At 32.7% G+C, this 16,703-nt stretch overlaps 1 protein-coding gene across 1 annotated transcript; it reads left to right on the top strand.

Annotated features, from left to right (window-relative positions):
- The first annotated feature begins 752 nt into the window (after positions 1-752).
- LOC145335324 (uncharacterized) lies at positions 753-15,556 on the top strand. Its single transcript, XM_080181060.1, has 11 exons — positions 753-1,121; positions 7,087-7,287; positions 7,819-7,982; positions 9,300-9,412; positions 10,293-10,469; positions 11,724-11,861; positions 12,538-12,616; positions 13,047-13,118; positions 14,236-14,345; positions 14,907-14,984; positions 15,387-15,556. The coding sequence occupies exons 1-11, from the start codon at positions 753-755 to the stop codon at positions 15,554-15,556; spliced, it is 1,671 nt and encodes a 556-aa protein (XP_080037186.1).
- Positions 15,557-16,703: the final 1,147 nt, after the last annotated feature.

Genomic DNA, 16,703 nt, shown 5'->3' with positions numbered 1-16,703 from the left:
TTGATAATAATAAATACAAATTAGATAGTAGAGTTTGATAAATACAGTAAGTTTTTTTATATGAGAACTTTTTTGAAAGCAATTTTACCACACTTATAGTTATCAGAATTTAATGATTAATGGCTTATTTTCTTCGTTTTTTAAGACAGTTAATAGAACAGCAACAAAAATATTTCATTTTTTTAAAGTGCATTAAAATCTAAAATTCAAAACTTAGTTGTCAACATCTAAAAATGTAATTGTGGAATAGAAAGACTATTATGCAGAAGTATAGTAATGGTTGCTTTGTCCCTGGCCTCTAGGGAAGACAGAAAGAGAGGCCAGAAAGATAGCCTAACACCACCCTATGACATCTTAAAAGCTTCACTGAAAAGTATAATCAATTCTGAGCAGCATTGTTTTAGATCTTTAGATTCAGAAAAATCCTTACTTCTTTGTATTATAGGATAAAATAAAAACATTTTGGTCAACAGCGAAGCTGTTATAACCTATTAAAATTAATCAAAGCTTTGAAGGCAAGCTTTGTTCCGGTAATTTATTTATAATTTCGTGATTTTAATGAATAGTTTGTAATCATGAGAAACTTGTCAAATGTAAATCTTCAAATAGTGAAAAATCAGGCAAAAATAACAATTATACATTTTTATATTATATATATTTATATTATCAAATTATTATTTATATAATAAAATTTTAAAAATGAATAGGTATTTAATTTTCAAAATTAACCATTTGAAGAACTGTTATTTTAAATGTTTTGTAAAATAGAATTTCAAATCACTAGAAGATCAGACATACAGATAAATCGAAGATCAGATGATAATAATGAAAACTCTTCTAATAGAAGACAAAAATCTTCAAAATCAAAACCACATCAACGCTCTAAAAAGTTCAAAACCCAAAACTGGCGCCGGCACGTGACTGCTACCAATTTTCAAGATGGTGGCGTGCGGCCAGCTGCTTCAAAAGCGCGGGAAAATGTGCTGAAGACGACATATGAGGAAAAAACGACGACTTTTGAGCCTCCTTATGAAACATCATGGCCGCCATTTGTGAGGCTTGATCTTGTGGACTTGGAACAGCAAGGAGATAAAAAAGAAAAAGCTAATGAAAGTCCAAAGGTAAAATAATTGTTTTAGTCAAAATTTTAAAGTTAAATAATTAATTTTATTTTATAAGAGATATATCTTTAGCCAGTAATCATCACTGAGCACATAGCAATTCTAGAGCAAGAAACTTTAACTTTCAGCAATCAACAAACGAAAACTTCAGTCCTATGTAATTTTGGGTCCAGAATCATAATCTGTTAAAACTAAAATCCTATGTCCTCCTTTTTGCAATAAAATCGCATTCAAATTGCAACAAATATTCGCGATACCTTATTTTCATCTTATAAGAAACAATAATGCATTTTGCTAAAACGAAAATTAAAGTTAACCATTTATTAAATACTTTCATGTCTTTATATTTGCAAAAAAAATATTTTTTTTGCAGAATAATGCCATTTATGTCAGCGATATAAAAAGTCTTATAAAAAACAGATTGTTAGAAAAAAAAGTAAATGTAAGGATTATAATATGTTTTTCTGAAGTCATTTAATAAATTTATACAGTAAAAACCAGAATTGTGCAATTTATTTGAATGAAAAGCCAAAAAACGTAATTTGCAAAAAAATTGCAACCCCTAAATCACAAAGAAAAATAAACTTTTAACCAATCTAAAGTAATATGTTTTAAAAAACATTAAAAAATATTAATCTTTTATAAAATGAAGTTTGTTTGAAAAGTTCTAATCAAATAGAACAGGGCAAAAATTTTTTTTCAAAATGCAAACAAACACTTAACTTTGAATATTTCTATAGTTTTTCTAAAACTTAAAAATCAAATCTTACTCAAAATCAATGTTTTGTTTGTTAAATCTTCTTGTGGCGAGATTTTTAAATGTTACTTTTTCATATGTATTGAATAATCATAAAAAAAAGATAAAAAAATTGCATTAAGCCGATTCAAATATATTAAATATTTCCTTATTAAGGCAGCAAAATAAAAAAAGGTGTAAAATAAAAATTATTTATTTTTATTTTTTAAGCTATATAACTTTTTTAAAAATTTTAAAACATGATTTTTGCAAAAAATACATATTTTTTCATTAAAAGAAAGTATTGTTTATCTAATCAGCTGTTATCATAGAATATATCGTTTTCTTATGTTGGGCTAAGAATAGTAATTTCAAGGGATCGACAGCCGCACACAAGCCTCAAATTCCGCAGGTGTGCAAAATAAAGATTTTAACCAGGAAATGGCTGTAAAGAAACATGTTTAGATATCCAGGTTAATTTTAAAGTTGTAATATGACGATTTCACTGAGGCTTACCCGCAGCTTCTGAATCCTTTTAATTTCAATTAAAAACTATATTTATATTGATAAGATTAAGTTTGAAAATTGCAGTAACATACTAGAATCATAAATTTAGATCGCACTCTCATTTTAATTGTGTGATAGATTGAGTTATGTTCAATGTTCCCTCCAAACAGTAATTATTTGGACGCCTCAAAAATAGACATTAAAAACAAGAATGACAACATCCATAAAAGCAAAGCTCTGAAACGGTTGAAAAACGAAGTTTAACACCTGTAGATTGTCAGAACTCATTAATCAATATATAAAAGTCGAAAAAATTGTAAGTAAATTTGTAAAAAACTGCTGAAATACAGGATAATGTTTAAGGACATACATACCTTTTTAGGAGGTGAATATAGAGATGCTTCACTTATGAAATTGTACTTTGTTGTCCTAGGAATCAGTATTCCAAAAATCAGATAAATCGGATAATAACATCACATACAAATTTGTTGTTAAAAAAACCGACATGTTTAAAATGGACATACGAAAATTCTGGTATTGAATATAGTGTTGCTACGCTTTCTAAATTGTACCTTACTACGAAAGGAATCACCATATGAAGTTTCAAATTGATAGGACAACTCTAACATGCCATAATTAACGAAATGAGCTATCCATTCCGGACGAACAGACTGACCAACACTAATTATAGAAAAACTCGCTTTAATAATGATAAAAAAGCTTTGCTCTTTGATATATACAAGCGGCTGCGCCCTTAGCATCTAGAGGCTTTATTCTAAAGGATAAATAAAGGCAGAAAAATAGCCTAACACCATACCCAGACTTTATCTATCAAATAGAATAGCCTAAAACCACCTCAGGACCTATAGGAAGCTTCAGTGTAAAGGAGAACCATATCGGGTCAGTGATTAGCAAGATCCTTCGCTACAGACAAAAAAGCTTACTACTTTATATAATAAGATAATCACATTTTAATTCAATAAATTATGGCCTTTCAATTAGTGTTAAGAGGGGGGGGGGGGGAGTTCTGACACTTTTGCGTAAACAGTGATTATAGGCTTTGTCTTTAGAAGAAGAGGATAGATTATATAACAAAAAAGTTTCCTTTTGGGATGTAGTTTTAATATTTTAAATAAAAATAATTTATTTGGCCTCCAGGTTTAGATACTGCTAGCCTCCAGGTGAATTTTAAACAGGTAAAAAAAAATCAAGTTAAAAACTTATTTAACTTACTTTATCTATAGTATGAACTGATTTAAAAAAAAAATTAAAACAGGCTCCAGTTTCAAGTACTGCAGGGCTCCAGGTGGATCCTGGACAGTTAAAGGAAGCCTGCAAGAAATACCACGCTTTAACTGCTGAAAGACTGCCACAAGTAGACTAAATACCCCAAATTTGAAGCCTTCAGCTTCTATAACAAAAAAGTTCTAGGCATTTTAAAATGACATTTTATGTACAATGGAAATTTTGAAAGAATTGCAATGCTCATGTTGAAAACTTTAAAATTAAACTACGTGGCCTAGAAACAAAATTATAAGCTTATTTTTGTCATAAATTTAGGTTTCCAGTAACTAATTATATTTTTACATTAAAAATACCCATTTTTATAGTCAAAATCATTAAAAAAAATTAAGTTTTACTTGCGTTGTACCGAATGTACTGTAGCCAATCAGAAGGCTGAATCAGCTTAACAACCAATCACAGCTAAGCTTTTATTAGTTTACCCCTTTGTTTCCGCTATGATTTTCGTTTAAAAATGCAATTTAAATTGAATTTTTTTCATAGATTTTGACTATGAAATGTGGTGTTTTTATTGTAAAAATGTAATCAGTTACAGGCAATCTAAGTTTCTGACAAAGATAAAGTTATAATTTTATGTCTAGGCAACGTAATTTAATATTGTTTTTTCTTTTATTAGCATTGGAAATCTTTCAAAAATTTCATTGTACATAAAATGCTATTTTGAAATGCCTAGAACTTTTTTGTTATTGAAGCTGAAGGCTTTAAATTTGGGGTATTTGGTCTTCTTGTGGCAGTCTTTCAGCAGTTAAAGCGTGTTATTTCTTGCAGGCGTCCTTTAAAAACTGAAAAGTTTTACTTTTGAAGTGAGAACAAAACTTATTGAACAAAAGTTGCTACTTTATGGATGGTATGAACTAATTTTAAGAAAATTTTGAAATCAGGCTCAATTTTCAGGTACTGCAGGCCTCCAGGTGGATCCTGGACAGTTAAAAACTAAAATTTCTACTATTTAAGTTACTAGCGGCTTTGCCCCTAGCCTCTAGGGGCTTTACCCCAAGAAGTAATTAAAAAAAATGTAGTACATGGGGTGGATCTTCATCATCATTAGCATCATCAAAAAAAAATTTAGGCCCTGGCTCTGCATCTTCAAAATCTGGAACTGCATCTTAAAAAAAAAAAAAATAGGGGGTATTTTTTTTGGGGGGGGGGAGGGTTTGGGGTGTTCCACGCCCCAAGAAAATAGCCGAAAACCACAAAATGACTAATAGGTTTATACCCTGAAGAGAAGAATCCGATCGGTTCAGTGGTTACCAAGATTTTAAGCTTATCAGGTAATACTAGCTAAAAAGTAGCAGATTTTAAAATAAGGTTTGTTCTAACGTAAATAGTAAAATTTTTTAGTTTTTTACTGTCCAGGATCCACCTGGAGGCTTGCAGTAACTGAACATGGAGCCTGATTTCAAGATTCTCTTCAAGTTAGTTCATACAATCCACAAAGTAGCAACTTTTGTTAAAAAATATTTTTTCTAACTTAAATAGTGGAATTTTTCAGTTTGTAACTGTCCAGGGTCCACCTAGAGGCCTGCAGTACCTGAACATGGAGCCTGATTTAAAATTTTTCTTCTAATTAGTTCAAACTGCCCATAAAGTAGCAACTTCTGTTAAATAAGTTTTATTCTGACTTTAAAAGTAAAAATTTTCAGTTTTTACCTGTCCAGGATCCACCTAGAGGCCTGCAGTACCTAAACCTGGAGCCTGATTTCAAAATTTTCTGCAAATTAGTTCATACTGCCCATAAAGTAGCAACTTTTGTAAAATAAGTTTTGTTCTGACTTGAATTTTTTTTACCTGTCCAGAATCCACCTGTAGGCCTGCAGTACCTGGACCTGGAGGCAAATCCTAATTTTTTTAAATAGGAAAACTACATCCCAAAAGGAAACTTTTTTGTGAAATAATTTATCCTCTCACTCCAAAGACAAAGCCTATAATCACTGTTTACGTAGAAGTGTTAGAACTCCCCCCCCCCCCATTTATAAAAATTTTAACATTCAAACTATCCTTTCTGACTACTGCATCTGGGCCCTATTTTTAAAAGCGAGGCTTTTCTATAATTAGGGTCGGTCCGTCCGTCCATAACGGATAGCTTTTTTCGTTAATTTAGGCATGTTAGAATTGTTCTATCGATTTCAAACTTTGCATGGTGATTTCTTTAGTAGTTAGGTACGATTTAGAAAGCGTAGCAACTCTATAATCCTTACGTCCATTTTAAACATTTTGATTTTTTTTACTTTTTTAACAACAAATTTTAATGTGATCTAATCATCCGATTGATCTGATTTTTGGTATATTAATTCCTGGGACAACAAAGTATAATGCTATAAACGAAGCAACTCTAAAAATGTAAGTAGGTCCATAAACATTATCCTGTATCTAGCAGTTTTTCAACAAATTTACTTTCAATTTTGGTTTGACTCTTATACATTTATATTCTGATCATTCAGTTCTGACATTATACAAATGTTAATGTCCGTTTGTCCTACCATTTCAATGCTTCGCTTTTATGGATGTTGTCATCCTTGTTTCATTTGCAAATTGAATACATGTTTGCGGGAGATAATTTAAATTTCGTCTTGGTTACCGCAAAAAAATGCGGCACTGCTATGACTGTAATAAAAAAAATCCAATGCTTACATATGATTATATCGTGTAAAATCAAATACGTACGCTATTACATTAAAAATCTGTTATAAATTACAACAAATTAATATTAATTTTTTTTACCACTGGGAGTTATTTATGTAAATGTTATGGACATTTTAGCAGACAGATATAAATTTCAAATTCAGTAAGGTAAAATTTTCAGGGATATTAAAAATAAGTGTATAATTTATTTCTTTTCAAAAGTTCATCTAATTAATTGTCAATAATCGTATTTCAATATAAAATATTTTTGATAGACAATATATTAACCCTAAAAATTAAAAGTCGTTGTTGTTATTTTAATGATAAGGATTTAAATTTTTTTTAAAAACTTAAATATCTCTGAAGAAGGGGAAAGAAGGATTTAACTGTAAATGAAAACATGAAATATAGGCCTTAATTTTATCGCCACACTTTGCGGATTCTTGCGGAGAGGTGTGGATAGTATAATTCGCCTCTGCATTTATGTGTGAGCCAATTTGTATCAATTTTTGCTTGTTCTAGTATTGATTGAGCATAAAAGACAGTAACACAGAAAAATCTCTTATTAGTATTTTTTGCAATACCTTTCTTTTGCGTTTAAGTCACCAATAAATATAAAATAAGTAGGACGAGAAAGTCAATCAAAAATCAGCCACGTGACGTCATAAAAGTGAGGAAGATGAGAGGAGAAGTGGTTAAGAAAACCCCTAAAAAAGAGATGGATAATCCCTATTTTTATGACGTCACACGGCTGATTTTTTAGTGACTCTATCCATTACTTATATAAATATATTTCAGGAAAAAGTTGAAAAACCTTCCAAATTTTTGGAAGCTCCAAGAACTAACAACGACATTCAATTCTTTGAGGAGCCCAAAAAATCCGCCAAATTGGTCCATGCAGTGCCTAGTACGAGTCTCGTTCCCCCACCTCCAATAAATGTTAAAAAGTTGAAGAATTCTAGGGATTTTGATCCTATTTTTGAAAGTGATATTTCTAAGGTTAGTCTTTTTGAAGAATATATCTGTCCAGTCGTTCCCTTCTAATTCATAGAAGTTTAATTATGTATCTGTCTATCTTCTCAACTAATTAACATTTTATATTTTTTAACAAACCTATTTATCTTTCTAAATATTTATCTTTGCAATTGCCCATTTATTTATTCCTTGATTTAAAATTTTTACATTTTATTAATCAATTCTTCTATCAATCTATTAAACAAATATTTATTCATCAATTAATCCATCCTTTTATATATGTTATTTACTTGTGAAACCAATTTACCTTTTTCCACCATTTCAAAAATTTGCTAATTCTTTCTCGTCATTTGTATGGCATAAAGGACTTCTAAAACAATGAGTTTAAAAAAGTTGCCAGTGCATCCATCGAACTCTTTTTTGATTTAGGTATAACTTATATAATAAACAGACGTTCTCTAAAATTTGTTTGTTTGTAGACAAGAGGACAACAATATCTTCTTTTTATATAAAAAGACATTCAAACTTTTGTTTTTCAATTTATTTAAATTTTAGGAAAACTTGACAGAAAAAGAGCATTTACTAACAATGAAAGAGACCCTGAAACAAATGAGGGCTCCCCACCACCTCAATCAAAACATATGGGGAGAAAAATCCGCCAACAGGGAGGGGAAAAATGGTGGGGGAAAGAAAAACAACCTACATCTTTTTTATCCAAGGTTTTTTTACATGATACAAAAAGTGATTTTTTTTTTGGATCCTACTACATACAGATATAAATTTTGGATAAAGATTCTTATGACTAAAAAATCTGCCCTATGATCTATGAATCTATCGTAGTGTTGATTTTTGCTGAATATTTTTACATGTTTGTTTATTTCACTAGTCCTCAAAGTTTTATAATAACGCTTTTTTATTCGTTGGCTAAACAATATTTTGGGGACTTTATTAAATTCTGATTGGTTGGTTTATTAACCCTTAACGGTCGGGGGGGGGGGGCGTTGAACGCCCCCCCCTCCGGTTTTTTCTATCTCATTTTCTGTGTGTGAAAGATAAAGAGCCCAAACTGCGTGACTTTTTAAGTTTGGGTATGACACATAACCGAGAGTTGGAATTTTTTGAATATCTCCATACTGGCGGGCACAGAATGACAGCAAACCTGGCAGGGTCATCCAGGTAAAGAGCAAAAATATTTTTTTGACTTAAAAAAAGCTTTTTATCTTACCAAAATACTAAAATATCCTCTAGTAGTACATCCTCATATAAAATACAGGTGTTCAAGTCAATTTCAGGTTCCAGGTATGATCCTGCAGGTCCTGATCCTCCATTTCTCCAGAAATCTTTAAATGGCTTCTGTGGCCGCAATTTTTGACTTAGAGACTTCAAATTTTAAACTTAAGCTTTTCTTACATGTCTACATAACGTATTAAATTTTCATAAAGATACGCCGCTGTTTTCCCGCCGACCGCCGACTGCGGCGGCTGGCAGCTGCCAAGTACAGCTGCGGCCGCTTAGATTTATATTTTGATATTTGAAATATAAAATTTACATAAAGATTAACATTTTCTACAAAAAAAAATTTATTCTAGCTTCAAAAATAAAAAAATTACAGCCGTTTGAAATTTTTAAGTAAAAAAGGACCTAAAAACAAAGGTTGTTAATTAAAAGGGTGAAGGAAGCGAAAATTGACCTTGACTTACTTAAGGTCGGAAATTCATCATAACACAGGGGACTTACACAAAAAATTTTAGCCCTCTAGCTCTAATAGGAACTGAGATAACATGGGGGGGCGTTGAACGCCCCCCCCCCCCCCCCCCGACTGATTAAGGTGCGGCAAGGGGCCCGACTGTTAAGGGTTAAGTTAAGTGCCTAAAAACATTAACAACTAACTAGACCGGGTAATTTTATGTATTAACATTGGGGATTTACATTAATTAATGAACCATTGTCTTATCCCTTTAGATCACTGGCTATGCTCCATTGGATGCAATTGTCCTTTTTACAAATCAAAATATCATGCAAAAACTGTTGTATAGTCTGTTGAATCCCCCGAAGTACAATATTGTTTTTGAAACAAAAAGAAATAAGAAGATACACCAAGAGGAGAAGAGGACTAGAAAGATTCATTTTACTTTGACAGATGCAGAAGGTAATATTTTTAACCAGCTTATACCAATAACAAAATTAATTCGAAAAAAAATCGAACACAGTAATAGTGTCTGACTGATTATGACGTAACAAAAAAAAATTAGCCAATGAGAGGCCGCTATTGACCAATGGTGAAATTTATAGTGGCCTCTCATTGGCTAATTTTTTTTTGTTACGTCATAATCAGTCAGACAATATTACTGTGTTCAAAAAAATCACTAAACTTATACGTGGTTTTCAGCTGTCGTTGGGGGGCAACATATAGTAAAATTGACGACCTCTACATTTGCCCCCAAAATTATTCAAGATTTATTTCACTTGTTAGTTATACCAAATACCTGATTCTTAACACGCGGTGTGTGTTTTATAAAGGTTAGCTTATACAACTCTCTTTGTCTGTTGAAAACGATAGATTTCTATGAATTACACATGTATTTAAATAGAATTTCAACTTCTTAAAAAGCAAAAATAAATGTTCAACGGCTCTTTCAGACAAGTAACCTTGTGGATCACTGATACCCCCCCCCCCCTAATTTGGGAAATAAAATTGATATTAAGTGGAGAGATTGGGTGGGGGGGATTCGTTTTGTACTGTTAGTTTATCTAGGTCACAATATATTAGGTTCTTTTCTGCCCCGCAGGGTTAAAACCCACGCAGGAGTAAGGTTTTGTAAAAAAAATGGGGTTTGGTTATCAGTGATCAAAAGTTTTTAACATTATGTTTCCTTGAACATTCAAATATTCAAATAAGCTTCAGTTATTTATATTGCACTTTTGAACTGTCGAATGGATAGTCGGACGTACGGACAAGCCGTTGTTATAAAGTAGCTAAAGCAAATTTTTATCTTAATCTTTAGGGTATTAAAATAAAGTTTCATTAGGTCAAAAAGAAACTTCACAGCTGCTGAAAACAGCCCCCGAGCAGCTTAAAACCATGACAGCTCCTGTGCGAACTGCTAAAGTTATAACCTTCCCAATGCCGCCAACCCAGCTGGATACAACTGAGCCGCTGAAGCAGCTAGACACAATGAAGCCGCCGGTTAAAACAGCTAAATTAGGTTTCATACAATACAAAATTATGATTATTCTTTTACATTTCATTAAATTTTACTTGATTATTCCTGTCACAATTTGGTACAATTTTAAGCTGTATAATCATTATAAAAAGGTTATTACTTTACTTATCTTTACATAATTAAAATATTCATTCGAATTAGGAAATAGCGATTCCCATGACGAAAAGATACAGTGATAAATCAAAACATCTTTATGATAAACAAAATGTTTTACCGAACGTCTGATTATTGAGCTTCGTTGTTATGGATGTTGTCATCCTTTTTTATATACTAGCGGCTTCGCCCCTAGCCTCTAGGGGCTTTGCCCCAAGAGGTGATCAAAAAAAATAAGGTGAAATTCGTAAAAGGACGAAGGAAATCTCCTGCAAAAAAAAAGACCAAGGAAATCTTCTGCAATAAAAAAAAAATGGGGGTGGGATTTTTTTGTTTTTGGGTGGGTTGGGGGTGTCCCACCCCCAAAGAAAATAGCTTAAAACCATCACAGGACCAGTAGGTATAATCCCTGAAAAATAGAGCCCAATCGGTTCAGCGGTTACTGAGATCTTAAGCTTCAGACGGACAGACAGACGGACAGACATCGTTCTACTTTGTATTATAGATAAATTTACGTAGGATTTGCTGTGAGAGATATCCTATTATATAAAGTAGTAAACGTTTTTTGTCTGTCCCGAAGAATCTCGCTAACCGCTGAACCGATATTGTTCTCCTTTACAGTGAAGCTTCTTATAGGTCCTGGGAAGGTTTTTAACTATTTTTGGGGAGGATGTCTTCACCTCCTCTACCCCGAAAGTTTCTTTTTACTCTTTTGAAAATCAAATTTAAAATGGGATGAGGTCGACTTTTCCCCCTCCTGACTTAAGTGCCCCTAGAGACTTCTAGGGGGCGTAGCCGCTAGTCTATAATACAAAGTGGAATGATGTTTGTCCGTTCGTCTGTCTGTCTGTCCCTTAAGATCTCAGTAACCACTGAACCGATCGGATTCTTCTCTTCAGGGAATATACATACTGGCCCTGTGATGGTTTTAGGCTATTTTTTCGAGGGGTGGGAAACCCATAACCCCCTCTTCCCAAAAAAAAATCCCCCCCATTTTTTTTATTTATTTCTTTTAATTACCTCTTGGGGCAAAGCCCCTAGAGGCTAGGAGCGAAACCTCTAGTATATAATAATATATAGAGTAAAAAAATTAAGAAATCTATCCTATCTGTTTCAATGTTTGAATGTATTGTATTTTATTAGTTTATTTTGCGGACAATTCTAATGACAACTTAAACCCCAGAGTAGCTAAAGTAGATGATGACAATAAAAATGTTGACGAGAAAACTCTAAAAGATTCTGATGTTTCTGAAAGCAATAAAATTGCTGACCAAATAGCAGGTGAATAGTTGTAATACAATTTTGAGGGGATATAATCTTTTGACCATTGTCACATTCCCAGAGATCTGGATGTTAATTTGATGTACATTGTACATCCCCTATCACAATAAACAAAAATATCTTATTTATAGTTTTATAGGCAGTCCTTTGGAATGACCTTTATTCCTTTGATTTGTCCTCAAGATTTTATAATGTGACATTGGCGAGATCTTATGAGACAATAAACAGACTTACCCACATTCATTCCCTTCCATTGTTTTGTGATTGGTTCTTATCCTAAAACATCATTGTAAGAAGGGTTGGGCCGGATACCGGATATCCGGCTGATTTCAAATGCCGGATATCCGGCAAATTAACGGATATCCGGCTAAACCGGATATCCGACCCAACCCTAATTTAAAGCAATAATTATTAATTATAGTATGATTTCGAAAACAATTAATATCCGCTGGATTAGAACCGGTTATTAGAACTATTCTAAAAAATCATGTGTAGTATTAAAGTCAATTTACCTCTAATATTTAAATATAAATCATGAAAATCGACAACTTTTGTTAGTCCTGGACTTCGGCCCCTTGGAGCTAACAAAACTGGATTTATTCTTTGATTTTGTTACTATTCGTGGGAAGATGTCTATAAAACGATGCAATAATTATTTCTTTTTTTCTATTTTAAGTATTCCCAATTAAGCCGCGAGGGCCGATGAAAGGATTTTTCAACAAAAATAATCTGCAGCAGTTCAAATTTCCAGAAAGGTAAAAAAATATTTCTTAATTTAATCAATAACATTGATAATAATGTTTAAAATTGGTGTTTGATAACAGTAAACTAGAAGACAGATATGTCGTACTTATTAGTTTAAACGATTTATCTGTAGTTATCTGATTTTTGTGCAGACAGAAAAACGATCAACGTATTTTTTACAAGCGGCAACGCCGCTATAGGCCTCTAGTTGCCTTTTATATTATTTTGCTTCATTATTTTGCGTTAGTGGCCTTTAGCGCCATTTTGAGTGACGCTGGGTGATTTCTCTCACGAGGGAAGTTGTACCATCCCCAAAAGTAGTTTGAAATTTTCCCCTGAAAGCTTCAGTATGACGTTCTGCTGATAACGAGATCCTTTGCAACACACACACACAGACAGACAGACATCCTGTTACTTTTATACAAGTTTTATATTTTTTAGGCAAAACAAAGGGACAACTTCGCCACAATTGGAATTTGGGTTCAAACCAATAAAGAACAAAAATATTCAGGAACAAAATACTTAATTAATCAATTTTCTTTATTTATTACAATTATAGAATCATGTTTTACAACAATATGTAGACAATATTTTTATTTTCATTGGTGGATTAGTTGGAAGCAATATTGGGAATATTTTAAAAGCGAAGCTTTTCTATAATCAGGGTCGGTCCATCCGTCCGTTACAGTTGGCTCTTTTCGTTAGAATTGTCCTATCGATTTCAAACTTTGTATGCTGATTCCTGAAACAGTTAGGTACGACTTAGAAAGCGCAGCAACTCTATAATTGCTACCAGAAAGTCCGTATGTCCATTTAAAACAAGCTGATTTTTTACTTTTTTAACATCAAATTTTTGTATGTACATATATTTTGTACAAATAAACTTATCCATTAATATTCAGTTTATTAAGTTCTGACACTTTACAAGTGTTAATGTTCGTTAGTCTTACCATTTCAGAGCTTCGCTTCTATGGATGTTGTCATCCTTGTTTTCTTTATAAAGACAATTTTGTTCAGTTTTCCTTAAAGTGCCTAGCCGAGCATAGGATAGAAAATTTTAAATAAGTGGATTAAAATGGTCGATAAATTGATGTTTAATTCTATTGATAATATACAAAATTTACCCCCTACTTTGAATTAAAATAATTGGTTGAATGAAACGGATGATCAAAATTAAATAAAAGTACCCAAAGTTGTTATGCCAAGGAATGAGAGAGCTTGTTTATAAAACTTTGGGCACTGGTGTTATTTGCAGTCCAATTGAATGTCCCCTTCTTCCTGGTAAATATGTAATTTGAGTAGCTTCTTAGGAGATCCTATAAATAATACAAAGTAGAACGATGTATATCTGTCTGTCTGTTTGTGTATTTGGTCCTGATGGATCTCGCTAACCGCCGAACCTATCAGGTTCTCCTTTACAGGGTAGAGAAGGTTTATAACTATTTTGGGGGAGGGTACTACTACCCTCCCAAGAGAAATCACAAAAAATCGCAGAGACTTGAGCGCAACATAGATAGGTATCATATCATTTTTAAAAGAAACCAATCATTTAAAGTGCCATTAGATAGAATAACTTTTAGGAGATTCTGTAAACTAAAAATTATAATCTAAGTATTAATTATGAAAAGGATGATATAACATTTGATGAAAACCTGAACGAAGTTGATAATTTTCTTCAAGTTAGGGAGGAGAGAAATTTTATAGTCTCCCCGGAAAGAAAAGGAGGTGCCACATTTTTAGGTAAAATTTCGCGCATTTTTAACAGCAAAGCTTTTCTATAATTAGGGTCGGTCCGTACGTCCGTAACGGATAGCTTTTTTAAGTTAATTTAGGCATGTTAGAATTGTCCTTTCGATTTCAAACATTGCATGATGATTACTGTAGTAGTTAGGTAAGATTTACGATTGCGAGATCCTTCGGTTCAAATAGATGAAAAACAGACAGACATTTTGTATGTATGTAGATTAAGATATCAATAACTACTGAACCGATTGAGTTCTCGTTTTTATGGGATCTCTCCATGGCTGTTTTTTTAGCCTTGGTAATGGTTTTAGGCTATTTTCTACCTCCTTTAAATGTAGATGCACTAGATGCTAGGTGCACAACCGCTAGTTCAGGGATAAGCCAATGATTATAAACAAAATTGTCACTTCTATAGATGAAAATAATTGGTTAAATATTTAGAACACTGTTGGTTTGACCCAACAAATCAAATTTAATAAAAAAGTACCCAAAGTATTTGAGCTAACGAATAAGAAACTTGGTTATAAAACTTTGGGTACCAGTGTACTTAATATTTAGGTGAGGATGATATATTCCAAGGGAGCGAGGATAATCAAATTAATTCCTACATATTTTCTCCCTTAGAAACCCTGCAGGAATAATATAGAATAGTTATAACGAAAGTTTATTTAGGGAAAAGGGAATGTGATTATGACAAACAATTCTATGTAAAAATTTCCCCGCAACACCCTTCCCGTTTTCCCCCCTTCTTATAAAGAGAGATAGAGAGAAAGAGAGAGAGAGGGAAAGAAAGAGAGAGAGAAAGAAAGAAACAGAGAGAGACAGAGAGAGATAGCAGAGAGAGAGAGTAGAGAAAGAGTAGAGAGAGAGAGTGAGAATGAGAATGAGAGTGATTGAGAGAGAGAGAGTATGTACATATGTGAAAGAGAAAGCGACAGAATAAGTGAGTGAGTGAGAGAGATTGTGTGAGATTTTACTTTCCGAGGAAATTTTCTGTAATACGATGTAAATAACCATTCCATATTTCTACCTGGAAGGCTCCTGCTGAGACTACACGACAGCTGCCGTCGGCCAGAATTCTAGCTGACAACCAAGCAGTGGCTAGAAGTTTCGGTGGCAGCTTGGTGGCCGCTAGTGGCGGCTTAAAGCGGTCATCAGCTTTACAGGAAAGATATAATTTAAAGATGAAATTCCCCCAAAATGCCTAGTCAATCACAGTTAACCCGCCCCCCCCCCCCCCCCTCCCTGGACCTTCTTAGTCGACCCTCCATTTTTGATTTCAGTTTTCAACAGAAAAGGTCTAGTTGTTATTGAGATACACTCTACCCTCTTCTTAAATAAATGTAGTATGGGTTTTGTCTGAGGCTAAAATCATCGAAAAATGCTAGTTCGAATGGGTATTACATTTCAAGCTTTATAATTGTATTGGAGTGGTTTTTGGCTATTTTCCTGACTTCCCAATCGCCCAACCCTATTAGCAAAGCAACTAGTATAGGGATTAATTTGTCATTGTATTATATCTATCTATTTATTAGGAATCTAATTCAAACAATTACAACGACAACAAGTCTATCCTCGACTTTTTGGGAATTTTCGACACCCGCCGATTTTTCTACATTCCGCCGTCTACGGGGGCGGCAAAAGCCGCCCGCCGCCGATCAGATCCTGAACAGCAGCCGGATGGTATACTGAGTATGCTGGCCAATATCTTCAACGGCCGATAGGCGGCTGACTTATTTCTATTTTTTTTGTGTGTTTCTGAATTTTGATACGTATTTTGTTAATACGCACGTTAAAGCACTAAATAGTGAGTAGCTACACTGTAATAAGGTACGTTTATACGTTCATCTGTCATATACTGACCGTCAATTTAGTAAAGTTAGAAAAATTACTTTTTTATCTATTAAATAGGTTAATAAGCATTCTAAAGATTCAAAGCTTTTCTATCAATTATTCTATTTTACATGTCTTATCCATGTATAAATAAAACTGCATCTATTGCTGTAAAAATGCTTAACTGTTTTTTTTGTTGTCTATAATCCAATAAAGTTATATTGTCTGTCTTACTAATTTTCTGTCACTTTTTGTGACAATTTTTTACTGCGCTACTTGTGGACTTTATAGTTGCTTGTTTTATTTTTTTTTCAATTATGTTTCTAAAAATGACCTTACTGTATTCAACATTAAAATAAAAGAGTATATTCTTTTTGAAACTTATTTTTTTGGACATTTTAACAATTCTAAATTATATGTTCTAGTCAAAAAACATTGTCAAAATATTTAAAGTTTTTTATTAAAATTTGATTTGTTTTTATTTTATATGTATGAATTATTCTAAAATAATATATTTTTAAC

This window comes from Acartia tonsa, chromosome 13, assembly GCF_053477335.1.
Source record: "Acartia tonsa isolate MP-2025a chromosome 13, ASM5347733v1, whole genome shotgun sequence".
Lineage (NCBI taxonomy): Eukaryota > Metazoa > Arthropoda > Copepoda > Calanoida > Acartiidae > Acartia > Acartia tonsa.
The sequence above is the reverse complement of the archived record's forward strand: the minus strand, read 5'-3'. Positions and strand labels throughout refer to the sequence as shown.

Bases quoted from the DNA above. Each gene is read 5' to 3' on its own strand.
- LOC145335324 (XM_080181060.1), top strand. From the start codon at position 753: ATGTTTTGTAAAATAGAATTTCAAATCACTAGAAGATCAGACATACAG. The intron at 7,288-7,818 runs GTTAGTCTTTTT...TTTAAATTTTAG, and splicing joins TTGAAAGTGATATTTCTAAG to GAAAACTTGACAGAAAAAGA. The intron at 12,617-13,046 runs GTAAAAAAATAT...TATATTTTTTAG, and splicing joins CAGTTCAAATTTCCAGAAAG to GCAAAACAAAGGGACAACTT.